The sequence below is a fragment of the Rhinatrema bivittatum genome, chromosome 8, assembly GCF_901001135.1.
Source record: "Rhinatrema bivittatum chromosome 8, aRhiBiv1.1, whole genome shotgun sequence".
NCBI classification, from domain to species: Eukaryota; Metazoa; Chordata; class Amphibia; order Gymnophiona; family Rhinatrematidae; genus Rhinatrema; species Rhinatrema bivittatum.
In genome coordinates this window covers 264545927-264570715 of record NC_042622.1, presented here as the reverse complement: position 1 = coordinate 264570715, position 24789 = coordinate 264545927, and the positions used below count along the sequence as shown (strand labels likewise).

Here is a 24789-nt window from a genome sequence, read left to right as displayed (position 1 = left end):
CTTATTCTTCTGCACCATAAAAAAAAAAAATACAGAGGAGTTTGGATGCAGGCTGCCCAATTAATGTTTCTTTGAGAAAAAAAAAAAAAAGGAAGAAACAGGAGTGGGGCAGTTTGCAGGAATCGGACAGAGAGAAGGACGGGAGGTTCATGCAGGCCGGTGAGTTCCACTTTATCTCCAGCCATGGCAGTGGTGCACAGGGAGTTGTTGTAAGGAGCGTGGCAGCTTCTACAGAGTGCACTCTGCTCTGTGGCTAGACTCCAGTCGAGATTGGGGATTCTGGTCTGTTATGTCTGTGCTGAGGAGGGAAAGGAGCGTCAGACTAGTGATTTCTCCTATGCGGAAACTGCAGTATCAGAGGGGCTAGGGCAGTTAGTTCCCTCTGGAGAAGAAGATCTGTGGAGGAACCAGAGGCAGTTTTAAAATAGAGGCTCAGTGCAGAGCCTCTGGAGCCATCGTTTCTTACTTCTGCAGGGTAGTTTGATAAATAAGTTGCCCCAGGTGCATTTGCGATTGAATCTCCCTCCCTAGTACAGGTTTCTGTGTCTAGGGAATTTTTAAGTGCATGCACAAAAGTATTTTTTTGTATGGGACATAGTTTCGTCACGACATCTGCTCTGGTGTTTCTTCTCCCTTGGAGCCTCTTAAGGCAGAGGTGCATAAATTAGTTCTTGGCAGGTTTTCAGGATATCCTTAATGTATATGCATGAGAAATATTTGCATACATAGGAGTAGTGCATGCAAATAAATCTCTCTCCTAATGTGTAGACAGATGGACTCAGGACCAGTGGGTTATGCACCTCTGCCAACAGATGGAGATGGAACAAGCTGACGTCACAGTATATATACTCCTGCAGTGAAATCAGCCTTTCGGTATTCTCAGTCTCCAGCAGATGGTGGATGTGCATCTCCCTACTGGGGATTGCTTCAGCTTTTAGAAGCAGAACCTAAAAAATAAATAAATAAAAAGCCCACTCTCCTGCGCTGATACCAGATGGTTCCTCTCCCAGTTGAGAATTCCTGAGATGATTTCCATGGTTCCTCAGATGTGTGCCTTGGTCCGGTAGCTGGTTTTCCGCCAACATAGACTTAGCTGATTGTACAGCTTAAAGGCAGCGGGTGCAGGAAGCCGAGGGTTGCGGTGACAGCAGATGCCTTCTTCCCCCGCAGTCCGTAGACTGTCTCTGTACTCAGCCGGGAAAGGCTGAGCTCAGATAAGTTAAAAATCAAAATAAAACAAAAAAAAAAACAGTGTAGAGAGGTTTTGTAGAACTTCTTCCAGTCTCTGTGCTTGGTGCGCCATTCCGACATTCGTTCCTGCTCCCGTGGGGGTTAAGGGAACTGGACAGCCTGACGGGTTGAGCAGCCCAGGTGAGCTAGGCCCTGCTGCTAGGCTTTTTCCTGCATGCTTCGTGGTAGGCCGCTGTGGCGTTTTCACACATTTGTGTGTGTTTGACTGCCCTCTACAGTGTGTCCAGCTCTGCGTACGAATTGTGCGCTCAGTTTTGGGCATACTTCTTGTGCGCACATTTTTTAAGCATATTGGTGGTGCACCCAGATTTTGGCATACTGTTTGTGCCTTAGTTTTTTACAGCGCTTACTCTTGGGGAACCTAATTTTTGTGTGCATAATGTTTGTGCGCATTAAATTTTTCAGCGTGAGCCGGCTGGACGCACATTCTCAGTCGACTGATGCTAGTGAACAAGAAACCTAAGCGCCTTTCTCTCTGTGTTGCCTGTCATATTCGGGTATCTCGGCCTGGAATGCCCTCAGAAGCTCAGGGAGAATTGTCTTCCTCTGATTTTGCTAAGCCTGGTTCTTCCCAGCCTGATGATGGTCTGGCTAAGGATTTGTCTGGAGGTACGCTGGACCTTGGAACTCCCTTGACTTGATCCTCTGGAGGAGATGAAAGCTCAGTGAGCCCTGCTTCATTACTGTCTGGTTTTGGCCTGGATCCTTCTCCCTTTTCTTAGGTAGAGTTTTTTTCAAGGATTGCAATCCTTTCTTCAGGCTCAGTCCTCAGCTTCGACCAATCCTGTCAGGTCGGATCCTCAGCCAGTGGCCCTTCCCTCTTCCAGTCCTATGTTTAAACGCTGAAGCGTGCCTCTGTTAGCTGCGAGTATTCCTGATAGGAACCCGGATGGCACTGATGATGAGACAGATCCTGCCTGACTCCCTGGAAGATGAGGAAATTCCTCCGGGACTGGAACCGTATCAGACCATGTTGCAGTTCTTTCATAAAGATGAACTGCTGGCCCTGATTTCCCAGACTTTGAAGATGTTGGGAGTACCTGGGGCTGATTCCATGTCTGAGCCAAAGAAGAATCCCATTTTGGTTTCTTTGCATAAAGCCTCTTGTTTTTTCTCTGTTATGGAAACCATTCAAGAAATTATTGATCTTGAATGAAATGCTCTGGAGGCAAATTTCAAAGGGGATTGAACAATGGAAGGCCTGTACATCCTTGATCCAGCGGTGAGAGAGCGGTTGCATTTTCTGAAAGTGGATGCACTGGTCTGTGTCATCTCTAAGTGGACGATTATTCCCATGGAGGGAGGAGTGGCTTGAAGGATGTGCATGATAGAACTGAGGCCATTCTCAAACAAGCATTTGAAGCAGTGGCAATGACATTGCAGATAGCTTCCTGTTGTTCCCTGATGGCTCGCTTTTGTCTTATTCTCTCTCAGGAGGTTGATTCTGGGGTGAACTCCAGAGCAGTTCTGGAACCCGCCGCCACCTTGTTAGCAGATGCAGGCTGCGACTTGGTCTGTACTTTGGCTATGTGAGTGGCTTCGGTAATAGCGGCCAGATGTCAATTATGGCTACATGATTGGTCGGCCAATGCAACCTCCAAAGCTAATCTTGCGAGGTTGCTGTTTAAAGGTTCCCTCTTGTTCAGAAGCGAGTTGGAAAAACTGGCCAGTAAGTGGGGGTGAATCCCCGGTTCCTTGATTGCTGGAGGATAAGAAGCAGTTGCAGCACCCCTTTGGAATGAGGGATTGTCTTAAGGGTTCCAAGCGGTTTCATCCCTTCAGAGGGTTGACCTGTCAGAGGACTCGGCCTTTCAGCAGGTGTCAGTCCTTTCATCCCAGACAACCCAAGAGAGGCACGGGCTCAGGTGGTGGATCCTCCCAAGCCTCATAATGAAGGTTTGCCAACCCACCTCCGGAGACAAAGAGATTGGGGGATGTCTTGCTCTCATTTATCAGTGGTGGGTCGAAATCACATCAGATCAGACCGCATGTACTCACCCAAGAGACATGTATCAACGGATAATTTACGTCAGAAATCAAGTAGACTATAACAATTTAATTGTTACCGGTTATTAATGGCACCTTTTTGTAAAGTATAAGTTATTTGTTACTATTTGTGCCCTATTGTAAACCGTTATGATGGTAAATAACTTAATGACGGTATTGAAAAACTTTTAAATAAATAAAATAAATAAGTGGGTCCTGGAGGTGATACGAGAAGGATTTGCGTTGGAATCTCGCAGAGTTCCTTGGGATGTGTTCATGGAGTCTCCGTACCCTTCCCCGCAGAAGAAGCAAGCAGTAGAATCTACCCTGTTGAAATGAGGCAGGGTGAAGTTTTCCTGCCAGAAGCTCTGACTCAGAAGTAAATGTCACAGGTGTGTCTTTTGGTGAACACTATATGCCCGACAGTGTGGTTCTATCTTCAGGTACTCGGTTTGAGAGTGGCACCCCTGGAAGTGGTGCCATGGGCAAGAGTGCATATGCGTCCTCGTCAGCGCTCCCTGCTGTCCCACAGACGCAGGACTATTCGGTTCATCTCCACTTGCCGAGGGAAATCTGCTCTTGCCTGCAGTGGTGGTTGCAGGAGGTTCATCTGAGAAAGGATGTTTCCCTGACGTCACCGGACTGGTTGATACGACAGATGCAAGTCTCCAGGGTTGGGGAGTGCACTGTCAAGAACTAATGGCTCAAAGGCACTGGAACCCAGAAGAGTCTCTCTGGAACATCAATCGCCTGGAAACCAGGATGGTCCGGTTGGCGTGTTTGCAGTTCAGCGACAGACTTGCAGGGTCAAGTGGTCCGAATAATGTCAGACAATGAGATATGCGCAGTAGCAGAGAATGGCTGGGAGGAGGAGTCAAGATGGTGGTGTAGAGAGGATGTGTGGTGTTTGCTGTTTTGATTTTCTTGCTGGAACTTCGAGCGGTAGCTCGTAATACCTTCCAATCGCAAGGGGAAGGTCCGTGTTTATTCTTCGGAGTCCTTCCCCTCTTCTGTACAGCAATTAGAAATCACCCAATTTATGTCCTTACTAGCGTTGTTGGGAGCTGAGGAACCTGATGTGCGGGGCGGCTTGAGAGAGCTGCGAGCACCGGCAGAGGAGGCATCCCTGAGTCCGGATCTCCGGCCACCACCCACACAGAGAATAAGCGTTTGAGAGCACCTCTGGGATGCCAGGGGATGATGTCACTTTTGGGCCTGTAGCTGAGGGAGCCTCTCTTCGCAACTCACCGTCTGAATGGGGCCTCTACAGCGTTCAATTTCGCTGGGTAAACCGGTGTATGTCTCCCGGGTTTAACTTTAACAACCAGAGAGACAAATTTGGAGCCTGATATGGGATGGTCAGCATCTCTACCTGGGAATATCAACAGCAGTCAGTTTTATAAGATTCCATCTCACCCAGCGTTGGTGACTTTGGAAGCCCTGTGGGATCTTATGGCTGGCTTTGGGACTTTATTAAACACCTTGAATGTAAAGATGGATCATTTTTCAACCAAATTTCAGCAGAACCTTTCAGATATACAGACTCGTCAATTTAGTGTCTTCTAGAGTTTCTGTGATGGAAGATAATGTAAAGAAAGTCCAGGAATTTAATGTAGCCACAGTGAAAGTTCGTGTGGCCCTTGCTAGACGTATTGAACACTTGGAGAACAATGCTAGAAACCTTAACCTGCGGTTTCTTAATTTCCGAAGGGTAGCTGGAGAAATTCCCTATATTACACTGAAGAAATTTCTTCAAGAGGTTTTGGGTTTTACAACTGAAAATTTACCATCGATTAACTTGTTTTTTTCTTCCCAAACCTAGATCATCTAGACTAGCAGTTAATAATATTTCATTTCAAAATGATCTGTCTAATTTTCTTGAAAATTCTCCTCTGGAGGTGATTGATCGAGGATCTCTATTAGTCTCCTTTATTTTCTCCTTAGATTTAAATATTGTAATAAATTTACTTTAAGAAGTTTTTTTGCTTCAACAGTAAAACATTTTCCTGATTTGGCCTCTATATTACTCAAATTCGGCAAAAAGGTTTTTTATCTTTTCGTCAGGATGTTGTCTCTTTAGGATTTTCTTTCCTCCTTTGCTTTCCTTGCAAGTGTATAATTAAAAAAGGAGACAAGTGTTTTATCTTTTTTCTTCCAGAACAGTTAAAAACATTTGTTGAGTCCCGGAAGCCCCTCACTTCCTCTCCTGTGCTTCCATGATTGTTAATTAAGTAGCGCTGGATGTCTTTGTTAATTAAGCCTTTATTCCTGAGTTAATTTTTTCTCTCTTGGTTTAATCTCTCTTAAATAGAAAAGAGAGAGGAGTAGAAGAAATTTTATTGTACTTCTGCTTGGAGTGGAATTATCTTCGTTTATTGAAAATTATCTTGGAAGTTATTTTTTTGTAAATTGTGATTTTCCACATATTTCCATTACAAACTATTGTTATGCTTGTAAATTATAAAATTCTATAAATAAAAGAATTAATGTCGGACAATGCAATGACAGTGGCTAACATCAGTCAGCAGGGAGAAACCAAGCGCCAGCAAGTGTCGCTGGAAATAGACCAACTTATGGAATGGGCGGAAGGGCATCTCCAGATGATCTTGGCCTCTCACATTGCAGAAAAAAACAACGAAAGAGCAGACTTTCTCAGCTGGGAGAGTCTAGACCCGGGAGAATGGGTGTTGTTGAACAAGCCGTTTCAGCTGATAATAGATTACTGGGGCCTTCCATTCCTAGACCTGTTGGCAACTTCTCGCAATAAGGTTCCTCGCTTCTTCAGCCGCAGGAGAGATTTGATATCCTTGGGTATCGATGCTCTTGTACAAGTCTGGCTGGAACACAAGCTGCTATATGCCTTTCCCCCATACCCCTGTTGGGTATAATAGTTTGCATGATCGAAGACCACAGGGGGATGGTGCTCCTGGTGGCACTGGATTGGCCCAGAAGACCATGGTATGTGGATCTGCAAAGACTCGTGGTAGAGACTCTCCTTCGTCTTCTGCCGCACAAGAATCTGTTGCAACAGGGGCCTGTCCTTCACAAATATTTGACTCTACTTTGTCTTACAGTATGGCCCTTGAAAGGGCTGGCTTGTTGAATGTGATTATTCTTTAGCGGTGATTGTCACCTTGCTACGAGGCCGTAAGTTCTCCATTTCCTTAACCTATGCACGGGTTTGGCGAGTGTTTGAGGCTTGGTGTGAGGATCAAGGTGTTCTTCCTCATTCAGTGAAGATCTTGTTCATTTTGGAATTTTTGCAGGATAGGTTAAATAAGGGGCTGGCCTTTAATTCCTTGAAGGTACAGATTGCAGCTCTTGCCTGTTTCAGAGGCCAAGTCAATGGTGAATCCTTATTGTTTCATCCTGATGTGACTCGTTTCTTGAAGAGAGTGAATCATCTTCGTCCCCCCCTTGCGATTACCAGTTCCCTTGTGGAGTCTTAAACTGGTATTGAATTTCTTGGTGGGTCCTATGTTTCAACTGTTGCGTAACCTTTCCTTGCGGCTATTGACCTTGAAAACAATGTTTCTGGTGGCGATATGTTCTGCGTGCCGAATTTTCAAGCTGCAGACCTTGTCTTGCCGGGAGCTGTTTCTTCAGGTGACTCCAGGAGCGATACAGCTGCATACTGTTCCCTCTTTCTTGCCTAAAGTGGTCTCGGATTTTCACTTGAATCAGCCCATTTCCTTGCCTTTCCTTACTCTTCCCTTGGATAAGGGAAAAGAAGCGGAAGAGTATCGCCTGTTGCGTCCTTTGGATTTCAAGAGATATGTCGTGTCTGGCGGTTTCTAAACCTTTCCAAAAGACGAATTGCCTGTTTGTCCTTCATGGTGGAAGGAGGCAGGGTGAACCAACTTCACGGGCTACAATAGCTTGCTGGATTAAGGAGGTAGCCACGGGCTCATATGTGAGGCTGAAAAGCCATTGCCTACTCAGGTTAGGGCTTATTCCACTAAGGCTCAGACAGTGTCACAGGCGAAGGATAGATTGTTGTCTTTCATCGACATTAGCCAAGCTGCGACGTGGTCCTCCTTACACACTTTTTCTAGGTATTATCGTCTGGATGTGCAGGCCTGGGAGGCCACAGCCTTGGCACTTGTGGTGTTGACTGGACCACGGGCAGCCTCCCTCCTTAGTTGGGGGTAGCTTGGGTACATCCCACTGGTCCTGAGTCCATCTGTCTACACACTAGGAAAGGAGAAATTACTATTTACCATATAACTTTGTTTTCCTTAATGTAGACAGGTAGACTCAGCTTCCTGCCCGTGGCTGCCGCATGGTTAGTTTAATGGTCCGCTAGTTGGGGCTATGTGTTCCAGGGGTTTATTGGTAAGAGTTCATCCAGTCCCTAGATTGGGGTACATAATACATTCATTACCTGAGTTAAGTGTTTCCTCTTGATTGAGTACAGTAATGACTGTGTTTTTAATCAAGTTTTGTTTTGTTTTTTTTGCTAGTCTGTTCAAAGTTGCTTTTGAAGAGAATACTAGCAGGCTGAGTCGCTGCAGGAGTGTATATACTGTGACGTCAACTTGCTCCATTTCCATCTGCTGGCAGAGGTGCATAACCCACCCATCCTGAGTCCATCTAGCTACACTAAGGAAAACAACATTATCAGGCAAGTAATAATTTCTCCATGCATATTCATTAGAGAGATCCTAAAGCCCAAGGACTGGTTTGAGCACCCCTGTTCTAAGGGAAAGAACAAAGTCAGACGCTTGGATGACTTTGACATAGAAAATGGAGATTCAGGCTTGGAGATTTTCCTAGAGGAATTTTGGATTCCTGGAAGGGAGCAGGAAGGGGAAATCTCTTTGGAACAAGAGTTGGTTCCTCTGTGGTCTGCTTATTCCATAGGAAGAAGCTTCCTTCCTTGATTTCTCTGGTTTAAAGTACCCTGAATATTGCAGAGGAGAAGTAGGAGAAACATCATCTTCCATTGAGGATCCTACTAGGGATGTGCATTGTTTTTTTTGTTTCGTTTCAATTAATGTGCACTAAAAATTAGTGCGCACTAAAAATTAGTGCACACTAAAAAAAAAAAAAAAAAAAATTTCAAAAAATGAAAGCAGAAAAATTAAACAAAACAAATTTTTGCTATACACTCCTAGATCCTATTGTAAGTTTACAGGAGCCATCTAGGCCCATTCCCCTGCATAGGACGGTAAAAGATTTAATCAATCTGGAGTGGGTCTCCCTTGAAAACATTTTAAAAGGGATCGCTCTTTGTCTAAATTGTATCCCTTTGTAGCCCAGGAGCAGAAGCTTAGATTCCATAAGATGAATGCATTGGTATATTCTGTTAACAAGAGGACTATCATTACTGTGGAAGGAAATACAGTCTTAAAAGATGCTCAGGATCTGAGGATTGAATTTGTTTTGAGGCAGGCCTTTGAGGCTGCTAGTATGGATCTGGAAATTGCAGCCTGCAGTTGTATCGTTGCCAGGTCTGGTTTGTATTTGGCACGGTAACGAGGCTGTAGAAGATATTTCCCACATGGAACTTGAGCTTGATATTGCATATCTGGCTGATGCTTCCTTTGATTCTGTGCGTACCTCTGCCAGATGTATGGCTTCCATAGTAGCAGTAAGGAGGCTGCTGTAGTGCATAACTGGTTGGCAGACTCAATTTCTAATTCTAATTTGACTGAGTTCCCCTTTAAGGGAAATCTTTTGTTTGGAAAGGATCTTGAAAAGATGATCAAGGCTTGGGGTAATTCCAAGGAGCCAAGCTTCCTGAGAATAGGCCTAGAGATTTGTTGTGTGCTTCACAGGCCCATAATATGTTTTGTGATTCTCGAAGATTTAAGCAGGGGAGTTCTTCTTATATACAGAGGTCACAATCCTTTGGGAAGTTTCAGTTCTTTTGCACTACAAAGAGATGTAGAAAGAATGGACCCTGAGGTGCATCAGGATTCTCCCATGATTCTGAATGAGTTCTGGAGGACTCAACCTTTTGGTATAGGACATTGGCAGCTATTTGTCAAGTTTTACCAGAGTTAGGTCCAAATTACTTCTGATTATTGGGTTTGAGAGGGTTACGCTCGGGAATTTTCTTGCCCTTTCTCTGATGCTTTTATGGTTTCTCCTTGTCATGCAGCCAAGAAGAAAGTGGCAGTTCAGTCAATATGCTGCTTTCAGGCAGTCATCCCAGTTCCGAGACAGGGGTCAGTGATGTATTCCATCTTCTTCATGGTCCCCAAAAAGGATGGATCTTTTCGTCCCATTCTTGATTTAAAGCAGCTTAATAAGTCTATCCTGGTATCCCACTTTATTTAAATAAATGGTGATGCTGAAGTGGGATAGGGAGAATTCTTGATGTCCTTGGTTCTCACAGAAGTTTATCTTCACATTCTAATACAGAAAGGTCATCAAATGTTTCTTCATTTTACAGTTCTGGGAGGCCACAAGGACCTTTTCAAAATTGGTAGTGGTAACAGTGGCCTTACAGAAGGAAGGCATTTTGGTACACCCTTTTTTGGACGATTGGCTAAGGGTGAAATCGGAACGTTCACCAAAAGGGTGGTGGAATTGTTGCAGTCTTTGGGGTACTTGGTGACTTTCTCCAAGAGCTGCTTACTGCCCTCCCAGTCCCTAGAGTATCTGGGGCTTCTTTGACTCTGGCATAGGTTGGGTTCGTTTTAACAGAGGTATGGATTCAGAAGATGCACTGGCAGACTTGCCCTTGATGTCTTTAAGGGCTCCTATGGTATGGGATTTATTTACAAATTCTGGGCTCCATGACAGCAGCATTAGATCTGGTGACCTGAGAGAGGGCTTTCATGTATCCTCTTCAGAAAGTCTTGTTGTCCAGGTGGGACTCGCATTCACAGGACTATTTAGATGATTGCTGGTGTCTGATCAGGTCAGAGTGAATCTGTAGAGGTAGTTGACTCACAGGAATTTGGAGGTTGGGATGCCAGTCTCTCTGGTGGGAGAGCTCATTGACTGGGCCAATTTATTCAGGGTCGGTGGATGGCAGAGAAGTCAAAGTGGTGCATCAGTCGATTGACCTTCCAGAGTTTCATGTCTCTGCTCATGGGTCAAACTGTCAGAGCTATGTCCAACAATGCCAGTGGTGGCATATGTAAATCATTGAGGGGTACCAGGAGCCCTCAGGTGTTGGAGGAAGTATATTTGTTGATTCAATGAGTGGGAAGAATCTGCAAACAATCTCTGCCTCTCATCATAGGAGTGGAACATACTAAAGCTGAATTTCTCATCCACCATGTGATCAAACTCTGAGAATGGTCACGAGTGTGTTCAATCTAATTGTGCAGAGATGAAGTCCTCCACTTCTAGACCTGATGGCAATGGGCATGAATTTGAAAGTGTCTCGGTTAGGCAGCTGGGGTTGCTGGGTCTAGATGTCTTGGTCTAGCATTGGCCATTAGAGTAAGTTCTTTGTCTTTCCTACCTCTCTTTTGGTGGGGCGAATCCTTTGCAGGATTGTGCACAGTCTGGGTCTAGTGATTCCAGTGGCTTTGGTATATCAGGGATTCGGTATCCCTGATGCGCGGATCTCATTTGTTTGCTGGATAGAAAGCTGTTTCAGCTTCTTCTACACAGGGATGTGCTTTCTCAGGGCCCTATTCTGCATGAAGATCCGGATCAGTTATGTCTTATGGTTTGGTCCTTGAGAGGTTGAGTTTAGTCAAGACTGAGGTGATGAATACTCTTTTGAAGGCCAGGATGTTCTCTTATCTCTTTGGCTTATACTCAGGTCTGGAATAATTTGAGCAATTGTGTTTCTCAAGGATGTTGGCTCCCAGGAATGCATCAATCCCATGTCTTTTGCAAGATAAATTGATTGTGTTTGCCTCTTAATTCCTTGAAGGTGCAAGTAGTGGCGATCTCATGCTATTGCGGTTGTGTTTTGGGGAAGCCTTTGTCGTCTTATCTGGATATTTTTTATTTTCTGAAATTAAACACATTAGGCTGCTAGTGAGGGATCCTGTTCCATCTTGGGATCTGAATTTGGTTCTTGACTTCTTAGTCTGTGCGAGTTTTGAGCCAATGCAGGAAATCTCTCTGAAATTGTTCACTTTGAAGGTTTTTTTTTTTTTTTATGTGGCCATTAGTTCTGCGAGGAGAATTTTGGAGTTGCAATTGCTTTCCTGCTGGGAACCCGTTTTGATGATTTCAAGGGATATGGTCCAGATCTGTACAATAATATAGAAAGATGATGGCAGAAAAAGGTCGTATGGTCCATTCAGTCTGCCCATCCATTCTTTTCTTCCGAAGATGATGTCTTCACTTGAATCAGGTGGAGGGAAGGATGTGGGTGTGTATGTGTGTGTATATATATCAAATAAATATATATATAAAAGCTTCCCCTTATCTACATACACCACCATAATAACCTCCTTAATACAACATGTAATAGAAACTGCTTCCACCTTCAGGAGGATTATTGCACAGCACAAAGGGGATCAGATCTTCGAAAGTCATTTGTAATTTTCAGGTACCTCAAAATTAACCTCTCCACACACATTTATTTAGATATGGATATGTGTATATATATATCTAAATAAATATTAACCTCTCCACACACATTTATTTAGATATGGATATGTATATATATATCTAAATATTAACCTCTCCACACACATTTATTTAGATATGGATATGTATATATATATCTAAATATTAACCTCTCCACGCACATTTATTTATATATATATATATATATATATATATATATATATATATATATACATATATATATATATACATATCTAAATAAATATTAACCTCTCCACACACATTTATTTAGATATGTGTATGTATATATATATATATATAAATATTAACCTCTCCACACACACTTATTTAGATATGGATATGTGTATATATATATATATATCTAAATAAATATTAACCTCTCCATACACATTTATTTAGATATGGATATGTATATATATATATCTAAATAAATATTAACCTCTCCACACACATTTATTTAGATATGGATATGTATATATATATATCTAAATTACTAATCATTTTTTACTAATCTAATTACTAATCATGCTCACAGGTATATTCTATTGTATATAGTAATTTATCTTTGTTCTCCCCCTCTTTTTTTCATTCTCCCAGTTAGGGCACCCTTGTTATAATGTAACTTTTCGCTCCTTTAAATTGTCATTTGTTGATTGTTTGGTTATAATCTATGCTTAGTTCTATGTAAACAGAGTTGATTTGATTTGTATCAAGAAAGTCGGTATATAAAAGCCTTAAATAGATAAAATATCTAAATAAATATTAACCTCTCCACACACATTTATTTAGATATGGATATGTATATATATCTAAATATTAACCTCTCCACACACATTTATTTAGATATGGATATGTATATATATATCTAAATAAATATGTGTGGAGAGGTTAATTTTGAGGTACCTGAAAATTACAAATGACTTTCGAAGATCTGATCCCCCTTTGTGCTGTGCAATAATCCTCCTGAAGGGGGAAGCAGTTTCTATTACATGTTGTATTAAGGTGGTTATTATGGTGGTGTACGTAGATAAAGGGAAGCTTTTACCTAAGCAAATCATGGGCATATTTATGTTTGGTTTCTCCACAAAATCTGTAAGGCAGCCACATGGTCTTCTCTACATTTCTTTGCCAAGCATTATCATTTGGACATCAGGGCACGAGAGGATGTTTCTTTTGTGGGGGAAGTGTTAAGAGCTGGGTTGGCTTATTATGAAATAGCTCGGGTACATCTCAATCCTCTGGTCTGGGCTGCCTGGATGAAGAGCAAGGAGAAATTTACTCTTACCTGATAATTTCCTCTCCTTGAATCCAGTCAAACCAGTCCAGAACCCACCCTACTATTCTGCCAAGTATGGGTTTTTTTCAGTGCCCTATGATAGCCAGTGCTGTGTGGGACTCTCTTCCTGGTAACTAGTGGGTTACAGTTTGTATATAGTTCTCTTTCTGTTATGTTTCCTATCTGTGATTCTGGAAAGCCCTCTGGTTTTAAGGGGTTTTACATTGTATGGAAATTGGCTTGTTATGAGTAAGGCTGAGGTCGGCACAGATGTGATATCAGCGAACCTGTGGATCTCTGTCTCCAGCTGCTGGTTGATGGGCATAACCCATTCATCTGGACTGGACTGATTGGATTCAAGGAAAGGAAATTATCAGGTAAGAGCAAATTTCGCCATTTGGAAACCTTAGTATTATTGTAACCCATGCTGTGCCATTCTGTAAAGCATTTATTTGGGGATGGGGGTGTGGGGGGGGGGGGGCAATTATCTGAAGAGCACACTTCTGCCTCACTACATCATCATATTTTCCAGGCCAGCCCAGGCCCCATTCTCTTCTCTGAGCTCAGCTTGCTGAGAAGGATTTATACAGTACATGAAAGTAAAGGTTACAAAACAAATAAGGTAATACGATTTAAACATTTTTTTTTAATTTGTTAATCTTTACTTTTATGCATTCAAGTGGACTAACACAGCAACCACACTACTTTGTTTTACAAGCATTTATATAGGCAGGAGGAGGGGGCCATAGCCAGAGAACATGCCTATGCCTTGCTGATATCACCTTAACCACCATTCCAGTCTTCACCCTTTCTTATCATAATGCGTAAATTGGCCATTCCCTTTTGCCTGCTAGACTAGTCCATTACACTTTGGATTTCCCCATTCCTCAGCTGCCAGAAACAGAGGGCCCACCCCCTTCATGATTTCACTCTTTGTCATAAAAGGGATAGTGGTCATAGGCCTTGCCAGTAGTCTCTGTCTCCAACAGCTGTGGACAAGTGTACATGGACTTTGGACTTCAGAACCTTCCACTGTCTGCATTCGGCCCTGGCCTGGTCTGAACCTGTTTGGCTCCTGAGGAAATTACCCTTTGGGGCAACATTTCCCAGTGCAGCTGCCTCCCAGGTGGATCCTCCTAGGCTTCTAGGTGAGGACTCTTGCACTTTAGCATACGTCAACCGTCAGGGCGGAACCAGAAGCCAACAGGTATCTCTGGAGATTCAGAAACACCGGGGCCTAGTTCTTCTAGTGGCACCAGACTGGCCAAGAAGACCCTGGTACGCGGACATGAGAAGACTACTGGCAGGGGAGCCCCTTCCCCTGCCTCCTCGCCGGGACCACCTACGTCAAGGTTCCATCCTCCACGAGGATCCGGCTCAATTCTCTCTTACGGTCTGGCCATTGAGAGGGCTAGACTGAAGAAAAGAGGTTACTTGGAGCCCATGATAGATACACTCCTCCGAGCCCGCAAGTTTTCCACTTCCCTCACCTACGTAAGGATCTGGAGAATATTTGAAGCATGGTGCGACACTCGGGGCACCAATCCACATGCGACCACAATCCCTATGGTTCTGGATTTCCTGCAAGATGGGCTTCAGAAGGGTCTCTCCCTCAGTTCCATCAAAGTTCAGGTGGCTGCACTGTCTTGCTATAGTCCCAGGAGGGATGGCAAGACCATTGCCACGCATCCAGATGTGTCTCGCTTCCTGAAAGGAGTTAAGCACATTCGTCCACCACTGAAGTGGCCAGTACCGTTGTGGAACCTCAACCTTGTTTTGGATTTCCTCGCGGGATCCACCTTCAGACCCCTTCGGGGCCTGTCTCTCCGTTCTCTAACCTTGAAGATGGTGTTCTTATTGGCGGTGTGTTCAGCACGCCGCGTCTCAGAGCTACAAGCACTTTCCTGCCGTGATCCCTTTCTGAGAATCACTCCAGAGGCTATCCATCTTCGCACGGTTCCCTCTTTTCTACCTAAAGTGGTCTCACAATTTCACCTTAACCAAACTATATCCTTGCCTACCATGGCGGGTTTGAAGAAATCTGAAGAAGGGCGTCTGCTACGCCATCTCCACATAGGCAGAATACTGCCCAGATATCTGGAAATGACACAAGACGTACGAAAGACGGACCATCTGTTCGTCCTGCACAGCGGGAAAAGACAAGGGGAAGCGGCCTCGCGGCCCACCATCGCCCGCTGGATTAAAGAAGTTATCAGAGCAGCTTACGTGGAGGCCGGGAAGTCTCCGCCTCTACAAGTCAAGGCTCATTCTACCATAGCACAAGCGGCATCTTGGGCAGAATCCAGGATGCTGTCGCCTGCAGAAATCTGTAAAGCGGCGACGTGGTCCTCCCTCCATACCTTCTCCATGTTCTACCGTCTGGATGTCCAGGCCAGGGAGGACACAGCATTTGCGAGGGCGGTCCTACATGGTCCTCAGGCAGCCTCCCGCCAAGGCTGGGAGTAAAGCTTTTGTACATCCCATTTGTTCTGAGTCCATCTGGCTACACGACAGGAAATGTTGAGATTACTTACCTGATAATCTCGTTTTCCTTAGTGTAGACAAATCTCACATCCGCGCCAAAAATCGCCGCGATTCGAAGCCCCGCCCGCCGAAGCCAGCCTCCAGTCGGAGCCAGCCCAGAGGGGCTTTAAATTCGATTCAGCCCGGCGCCATCTCCTTTCCAGCGCTGCCACTTCCTGAGGATAAGGCCTGCGCAATCGGCGCCGAGCCCCGCCGGGGGAAGGTCAGGAAAATACACTCCTCACCCGGGAAGCCCAGCGCAGACAGCAAGGCAAAAGCTAAGTTCTTTTAAAGCTTTTCAAATCTCACATCCGCGCCAAAAATCGCCGCGATTCGAAGCCCCGCCCGCCGAAGCCAGCCTCCAATCGGAGCCAGCCCAGAGGGGCTTTAAATTCGATTCAGCCCGGCGCTGCACGCCGTGCGTCGCGCGCCTAAGGAGCGCGACAAAGGGGCCTGCCCCTTTGTCTCGCCCCTTCGTCTCAGCCCCAAGGAAGCCACGATCCTTGTCCACAGATGACACGATAACTTACACAAATGCCAATGGCTATGGACAAACGGATTTTTCGGACCGGATAAAGCCATCACGCACCAACCCCTGCCAATCACCTCAACCAATCCATTCCAGCCACAATATAGCACCCTTTACTAACCCCCAGCGTCCATCAAAACAAATCAGCATTCAATCCAGCCCTCACAGCATTCATTCCAGCATCCATTCCAGCATCCATTCCAGCAGTTCCAGCATCCATTCCAGCATCCACTCCAACCCTCATAGCATCCTTTCCAGCATCCATTCCAGCATCCACTCCAACCCTCATAGCATCCTTTCCAGCATCCATTCCAGCAGTTCCAGCATCCATTCCAGCATCCATTCCAGCAGTTCCAGCATCCATTCCAGCCGTTCCAGCATCCATTCCAGCATCCATCCCAGAAGCTCCAGCATCCATTCCAACATCCACCCCAACCCTCATAGCATCCTTTCCAGCATCCATCCCAGCAGTTCCAGCATCCATTCCAGCATCCATTCCAACCCTCAAAGCATCCATTCCATTCCAACAGTTCCAGCAGCCATCTTAGCAGATTCTGAACGTACCCAGTTACAGACGTACCCCTAATCATAACCCTAGCAAATCAGCATACAATGATACACAGCTACTCCATCCCCATACTCAAGAGAAAACCCAGAAATAACTCTCCACCAGACCCCATTCAGACACCCAGACAACAAAGACTCATCAACATCATGACATCTCCCATTACACAACTCCTAGGCCTCTCATTATTTACTTTAACCTTATTCAATGCACAGTCACTTTCCAAAAAAATGCACCTTCTCAATGATTACCTTATTGACAACAACCCTGACATATGTGCAATAACAGAAACCTGGTTAAAACCCACTGACATATCTTTAATAAACCAACTTCCAACACAATCCTTCGACCTTTTCTCAATACCTAGACCGAAAAAGAAAGGAGGAGGAATTCTACTTGCTGCAAAAAAAACAATTGGGCATAACCCTACAACTATCATACTCCACTTCAAAACTAGAATGCTCCATATTCAAATCTCAACATCTACAAATATTCCTCATCTACGCCACACCAGGAACTCTAGAGGCTAACCCCTCCCCTCTAATAGAGATGATAGCCAAACACTTAAATTCAGACAAACCAACCATCATATTGGGAGACTTCAACATGCACGTGGACTCCATCCCTCAATCCACTAACTGCGAAACCTTCCTCACCTCCCTCAGTCACCTTGGATTCTCACAAATAATCAGCGGGCCCACTCACAAAGCAGGTCATACATTAGACCTCATATTTATCAACGAGAGCTGGTCCATCCATACCAATCCCACCTGCACGCCAATCCCCTGGTCAGACCACCAGATCATAGACACAACTCTCAAAATGAAAAACACACCACCTCCAAACATATCCAAAACCATCATTCATTTCAGGAAACCATGCTCACTGGAGTTACTCACCGAACAATGCACTAAAGATCTCAAACAAATAGACCTCTCAGACGCCAACACAGCCACCACTTCATGGATCAAACTCACGAACAAAATAGCGGACCAACTCTGCCCAACCTCCTCAAAAGTAATCCAACCGGCACGAGACAACAGAAAACCGTGGTTCACCCCGGAACTCAAAACCCTAAAACAAAAACTACGAAACAAAGAACAAAGCTGGAGAAACAACCCTTCACCCACATCCAGACTGGACTACAAAGCCACCCTCAACACCTACAGAAACGCCATACACAAAACAAAAAAGGACTTCTATGCAAAAAGAATTCATAACTTCATCTTCGACTCTAAAGCTTTATTCTCTTACGTCTCATCTCTCACCAAACCAACGCCACCTTCCATTCCAGACCAACTAGCGCTCAGCAAAGCCAATGAATTAGCCACTTACTTCAAGACAAAAATATCAAACCTTACTAGCTCCCTTACAACTCATCAAACTCTTCCAACACCTCATAGCACATACCTACCCACGCTGAATTCTAGACTAGAGTCATTCGAGCCCACATCAGCCATGGAGATTGAAAATTTACTTAAAAAAATTAAACCATCTGCACATCCCTCGGACCCACTCCCTACTAATCTGCTCACCGCCATCCCTAGCACCGTCGCAAAACCTATTGCTGAAATCATCAATACCTCTCTAGCCATGGGCACAGTTCCTAATCAACTAAAACTCGCAATCCTCAAACCCCTACTGAAAAAACCGACTGCATCACCCACGGACCCAGCCAACTTCAGACCCATTGCAAACCTGCCCCTGATCTCCAAACTGATGGAAAAAGCCGTAAATAAACAACTTTCCGAATATCTCGAGGAGCACAACATTCTTTCCCCTGCACAATATGGTTTTCGTAAATCACTAAGCACAGAGTCTCTTTTGCTTTCTCTCACTGATAATTTACTTTTGAACCTGGAGAAAAAACAGTCTTTCTTACTGGTCCTGTTAGACCTATCTTCAGCGTTCGACATGGTAAATCACTCACAACTACTAGAACAATTATCAAACATAGGAATCAAAGGCACAGCTCTCAGTTGGTTCAAATCATTCCTATCAAACAGGTTTTACAAGGTCAGAATTAACAACAAGGAATCTGACCCCATCCTATCAGACCAAGGTGTACCACAAGGTTCATCCCTCTCTCCCACCCTGTTCAACATTTACCTCCTCCCCCTCTGCCATCTCCTATCACAATTCAAGCTTACTCATTACCTCTATGCAGATGACATCCAGATCCTCATCCCCATCACAGAATCAATTCAAAAAACCGTCGCCTACTGGGAGAATTGTCTTCAACCAATTAAACATCTACTCTCCAGCATGAACCTAATTCTAAACTCCAGCAAAACAGAGTTGCTACTGATTTCTCACAAACCGAACACCCACGCACACAGCTTGGCACAAAACATGGAGCTCTCTGCAGACGTCAGGAATCTAGGAGCATGGCTTGACAACCAACTTAACCTAAAAAAATTCATTAACACAACCACCAGGGATTGCTTCTTTAAACTACAGGTCCTAAAGAAGCTAAAGCCACTCCTTCACTTCAATGACTTTCGCCTCGTTCTTCAATCCATTATTTTTTCGAAACTTGATTACTGCAACTCAATCTTACTTGGCCTCCCCTCTAACAGCATCAAACCCCTACAGATGGTACAAAATGCCGCAGCCAGAATCCTAACTAACCCTAATAGAAGAGACCATATTACCCCCATCTTGAGCAACCTCCATTGGCTACCCATCAAACAGAGAATCCTATGTAAAACCTTAACCATCATTCACAAAGCAATCCATAACGCCGCACCTATATCTCTACAAATTCAACTTCAGCCACACTTATCTTCCAGACCCATCCGAAGCGCCTACAAAGGCACATTAGTCGCAGCTCCTGCCAAATCAACACTAAGAAAAAGAGCACTCTCCACGGCAGGACCACACCAATGGAATGCGCTCCCACCAGACCTACGACTCGAACCCAATCTACCAGAATTCAAAAAAAGGTTAAAAACCTGGCTCTTCAGGCAAGCATTCCAATTCACAGAGTGTAACTAAGCACCTCCTCCTGAATTTCAGATCCAACCATTGTAGGGTGTCACGAATAGCTTGACACTTAATTTCTTACACGTACTTGCTCATTCGCAATGCCTATTTAACAGTCATTTAACAGAGGACATATTATATAACCGTTTACTGCAGTCGATATACGCTACTAAAGTCCATTGTAAAAAAAAAAGGGGAACACACACATACTATTCAAAACACAAACAAGGTTATTTATTATTTGTTAATTATTATTGATACTTTCATTGTTCCTTGTAAAAATGTTCATTGGTTGATTGTTATTGTTCAATGTTCTATGTAAAATTGTTCAATGTTCTATGTAAAAAACCCCGGTCTAACCTCCCAGACCAGGGCAACCTTTTTGTTACTTATAAACCGGATTGATTTGTATTGCATACAGGAATTCCGGTATATAAAAATTAAAAATAAATAAAATGTACTCAGCATTCCACCCAGCTGCCTGTGTACATGGGTTTCACCGATTCAAGGTAAGCCATGTCATCTGTTTCCATAAGAGCGTACACTCTACCAGGTGTCAACGCCTTCCGGTTGGGAATGCTGGCGGTCTCCAGCTACTATCAATCGGTCAGGGGAATCCTGTTTCACTATTTCACTGAGCGTCAGTACACACATCCATAACAGCTTTTGCAAGGAAGATTACTAAGTTGCTACGCTTCCTGTGGGGGTATATATACCCGTGCTGACGTCAGATCCGTCTCCAACTGCTAGCACGAGCATACTATACCCATTTGTTCTGAGTCCATCTGTCTACACTAAGGAAAACGAGATTATCAGGTAAGTAATCTCAACATTATTGATCGTAGATTGTGCTAACGTTAAACTTATTGCATGAATATGACCAGCACATAGGTCTGGTAACAGTGCCTTGGTCCCACCTCCCTCCCATGTCACACAATGGATCTGGCTTGGGTTCCAGTCTGTCACAGCCATGTTGAATCTCCACCCCTCCCCACCTTACCAAGCACATGGATCACATACCTGATCCTGGCTCTGTCACTTAGCTGCATTGGCCGCCTCGGGTCATACCTGTCTTTTGTAGCCTTTATTAATGAAACGTATTTTTTAAAAGTCGTCGTTGTAGTACTCGTCATAAGTACGTCACATTGGTTGTGCTCACGAGATGCGACGTGTTCACCACTGCTTTGCTCAGGTCTGTTCCAACTCACGTGCCCTTGCCTGCTCCCCCCCCCCCCCCTCCCCCTGGTCCCGTGAGCTTCCCGCCAGCGGGTAATTGAAAAGGGAGCATCTGCCAATCAGAGGGGAACATGGAGGCTCAGCAGTGAACCAAAAAAAAAAAAAGGGGCGGAGCCACTGCAGATGCTTTGTGCAGGTGAAGATTTGGCTTCTGCATTGGAGGGGGTGGGAGGGTGGGAGGAGCTAACCTCCCTAGCATTCTTGCAGCAGGGGCAGAGGGTCTACACTGCCCTGCGAGGGGAAGGGCATCGCTGGGAGTGGGGGGGCCACAGAACCTGGAGGGGGCTTCATTATTACTTGGGGGAACCCCATTATCTTTAAACCCAGGACCCTGTCCCCTCTGCCGCCCACCACTTTTAACCTTTGTCACCTGTCATCCAAGATCCCGGGAATGGTCCCAGTTGGATTTGTCAGGTCAGATGCCCTTTAGTTAGTTTGGTTTTATTAAATGGAATAAAATTGCCTTTCTTCCCATTAAGAACCAAGACAATGTACAATATAAGTAAATATAAGTCAAAAAAAAATAAAAAATCACATTCATATAATTGAAAAGACGAAAATAAAATTATAACTACATAAACATACAATCAATCAATTCATACATACAATTAAAATATAAGCAAAAGTAACATTTCAAAATGGGGGAAACCAATGTTATATGTCAAGGCCTTGCAGAAGAGTGATGGTTGTTACAGCCTTTGCAGGGGATGGGGGATATACAAGGTATCAACAAGGCAATCCCACTCTCTGTGTCAGGAATCTACATGCTAGAACAATTTTGGATTTAGGGGTTTATTGAATTAAAATCTAGTCAAAGGATCAGGAAGCATATGCGCCTGTCTATTGCTGAACCCTTGCTTTTCTCTCTTTCTGCCTAGCAGAGGCAATGCTGGCTGTGGGCCTGAACGTCTGAAGGCGGCCGTCCGTCATGGAGTTTCCTGACCACAGCAAGCAGCTGCTGCAGAGCCTGCGGGACCAGAGGCATCAGGGCTTCCTGTGCGACTGCACCGTGCTGGTCGGGACCACTCAGTTCCTCGCTCACCGGGCTGTCCTGGCCTCCTGCAGCACTTTTTTCCACATGTTCTACAAGGAGCGGCTGGACAAGAGAGACCTGGTGTTCATCAACAGCGAGATTGTCACCGCGCCGGCCTTCGGCCTCCTGCTGGAGTTCATGTACGAGGGCATGCTCTCCTTTCACAGCACTCCTGTGGAAGATGTGCTGGCCGCAGCCAGCTACCTGCACATGAATGACATAGTTAAAGTATGCAAGAAGAAGCTGCAGGCTCGAGCCATGGCCGAGGCCGACAGCACCAAGCGGGAAGAGGAGCCGGCGGGCAGCTCGGAGGTCCTGCCCAGCACGTCCCGGTGCAAGACGCAGAACCCGGCGCAGCCGTCCTGTGAGGAATTCAAGAGGCAGAAGGAGGCAGCCCGAAGCACCCGCTCTCCAGAGAAGGCAGGGCTGGCGGTGCTGACCGCTGATGCGGCGGACACCACCCAGCCCGGCATGGAGGGCGACCCGCCTCAGATCCCTGCCGCCCGAGCGTCGTTCCCTGCCATGCCGGAGGTCTCGCTCCCCAGCCCCAGCAGCTCCACCGAAACCGTCGCCCCCAACTATTTCCCCCCCCTGAACCCAGAGGAAACGCCACCCGGCGCAGACACCGCTACCGAGAGCTCCGCGGCAGAGAGCAGGCCACGCCGCGCGGAAGAATTTTACCAGAAGGAGCTGGAGCCTGAGCCCATTAAGGTTAAAGTGGAAGCCATCGTGATTTCCGATGAGGAGCTGGATGCGGCCGAGCAGCTGCGTTACAGGAACATGGAGATGAGGATTGAGAGCATCTTCCAGCCCCCCGGAGGGGAAGGGGCCTCGGGGGGCAGCTGCGGAAGGCAAGTGGAGGGCTTTGAGCAGGGCGCGGCCATGGAGGAGGGACCCTCGCAGGAAGGCTTCATGGCCCAGGAGCACATGCCCTACCACATGATTTCCGTGCAGGGCACGCAGCCCTACGCCAACATGGCGACGCCCCCGCTCCACGATCAGATGTACCTGCAGGACTATGAGGGGCACCCCAACTTCAGCATTTTCACGGAGGACGTGCCCACCTGCAAGACCTGCGGGAAGACTTTCTCCTGCTCCTACACGCTGCGGCGGCACGCCACCGTGCACACGCGGGAGCGCCCCTACGAGTGCCGCTACTGCATGAGGAGCTACACGCAGTCGGGGGACCTGTACAGGCACATCCGCAAAGCCCACAACGAGGACCTGGCGAGCAAAAAACCAAAGCCGGACCTGGAGGAGAGTCCCTTGTAAGGGGACTGGACCGGGCAGGGTTCTGTCTGGCTCTTTCCACAAACCCCGGCCGTTTGTTTTGTCTTTTTCTCCAGTGGACTGAAATTCCCTCTGCCTTTCCGGACAGGACTGCCCGCCCGCCCCCCCCCCCCCCCTGCAGAGGGGAAAGTGTCTCTGTGCAGCCCTGGCAGTCACCTTGCTCTGCTCTTACCCAGTTCCCGCCCTTGCCCAGAAAAAGAGTTTCCAGTTGTTGGGACAAGGGGCGGGGGGGGGGAGGGAGATAATCTTCAGCGGGGGGTCAAAAAAAAATGTTAAAATGAAAGGCTGGAGCAGCCTTTGAAGTCTCTTCAGTAGCGCTAGAAGCTAAAGCAGACGGGGATGCAAACCTGAGCCATCCTCCTGGCCAGGACGCCGGCCCTTTAATCTCCTAGACAGGCCATGATTTAGTTTACCTGCCTCTCTTTACTAAAATGTCATTGCAATGCCTTTTTTTTTTTTTCTTTCTTTTCCAAAACCACCAGAACAGATACAGTTTAGCTTCTAATGGGGGGAAACAAGTCCTCGGCGGGCGGAACATTTCCCGATGCTAAGAGGGACAATTTTCCAAGCGGTTTATGCGGGTAAGCCCCGCTATAACCGGCTGCCTGACAGCTGTCGTCCCTTCAGCCACATTAAGAGAGGAGGCGTCTGGGAGAGGGGGGGGGGGGGGGGAATGATAGTGCGCACGGCCAGGAACTGCCCCCCGCCCCCCCCCCCCCCCTCTGGTGCAGGTTGGTGTTTTTAAGTGTGGTACTGGTTTTAACGGTGCCGACTGGTTGTGCCAGCGAGCTCTGCTGCACTTCTGCAAGGTTGAGAAGCCCCTGGGGAGTGTGTTTTTTTTTTTTTTTTTTACTTTAGTCAGTTAATAAATGGTTTTAAGAATTATGTGATGGGGGGGGGGGGGGGAGAGTACTGTAATAGTGTGGGATTGGGGGGAGGGGCATGATAGCGTGAGGAAAGGACGATACCCCGGGGAGGGGGGATAAAGGGGACAGAGGGTACCGCAGCAGTGCTGCTTCCAAGTGTGGGTGGCTGGCGAGGCTCCCCCTGCTTGATAAGACGGGTTGCTGGGGCAAACATCTGCTCCCAGGCCACCCGGGCGTTCCCTGCCAGGGCAGCTGCCCCGCTGGGTGGTAGACAATGGGCTCGCAGACCACCTAGGGAAGTTGTCCGCCTTGGCGTGCAGTCCGGAAAGCAGCCCTGGTTTCTGGGGCAGACGTGGAGTAAAAAAGGGGGGCTTTTGTTCGGAGAGGTTGGGGGGGTGACGCTCGCTCTCTTTCACCTTCCGCTTGGAGAAGGCTTTTGCACAAAGAGAGCAAGCGGTGTCAAACCAATTGAACACTAATTACTTTCAGGGGCTCCTTCTACCCATCCCGCAGCTCTCACAGCAGGGGGGAGGGGGCAGTTCTTAAATGGTTTGTCACTGTGGTAGGAAGGGTTTTCCTTTATTTAGGGCAGGGAAGGATGGTCACCTCTCCAGTGGACAGTTTTAAGTGTTTTCTTTGATGGTACAGTTTTTACTTTTTTAATGACTTTCCCATTTTAAAAAGTGTCTGAAGTTTCACATTTGCAGACTGTGCGATGATGCCCAGAGACACCAGCAG

At 46.0% G+C, this 24789-nt stretch overlaps 1 protein-coding gene across 2 annotated transcripts in view; it reads left to right on the top strand.

Moving 5' to 3' along the window:
- ZBTB3 (zinc finger and BTB domain containing 3) overlaps nt 1–24008 on the top strand; it is a 37319-nt gene extending 13311 nt beyond the window's left edge. The window contains exon 2 of one of the 2 annotated variants that reach the window (XM_029614882.1): nt 21741–24008. In XM_029614882.1, coding sequence (XP_029470742.1) covers nt 21791–23167 — 1377 coding nt within the window. In that variant the 5' untranslated portion in view covers nt 21741–21790 and the 3' untranslated portion in view covers nt 23168–24008. The remainder of the gene's footprint in view (nt 1–21740) is intronic. The other variant, XM_029614883.1, reaches the window with a different exon arrangement.
- The last annotated feature ends 781 nt before the right edge of the window (nt 24009–24789 follow it).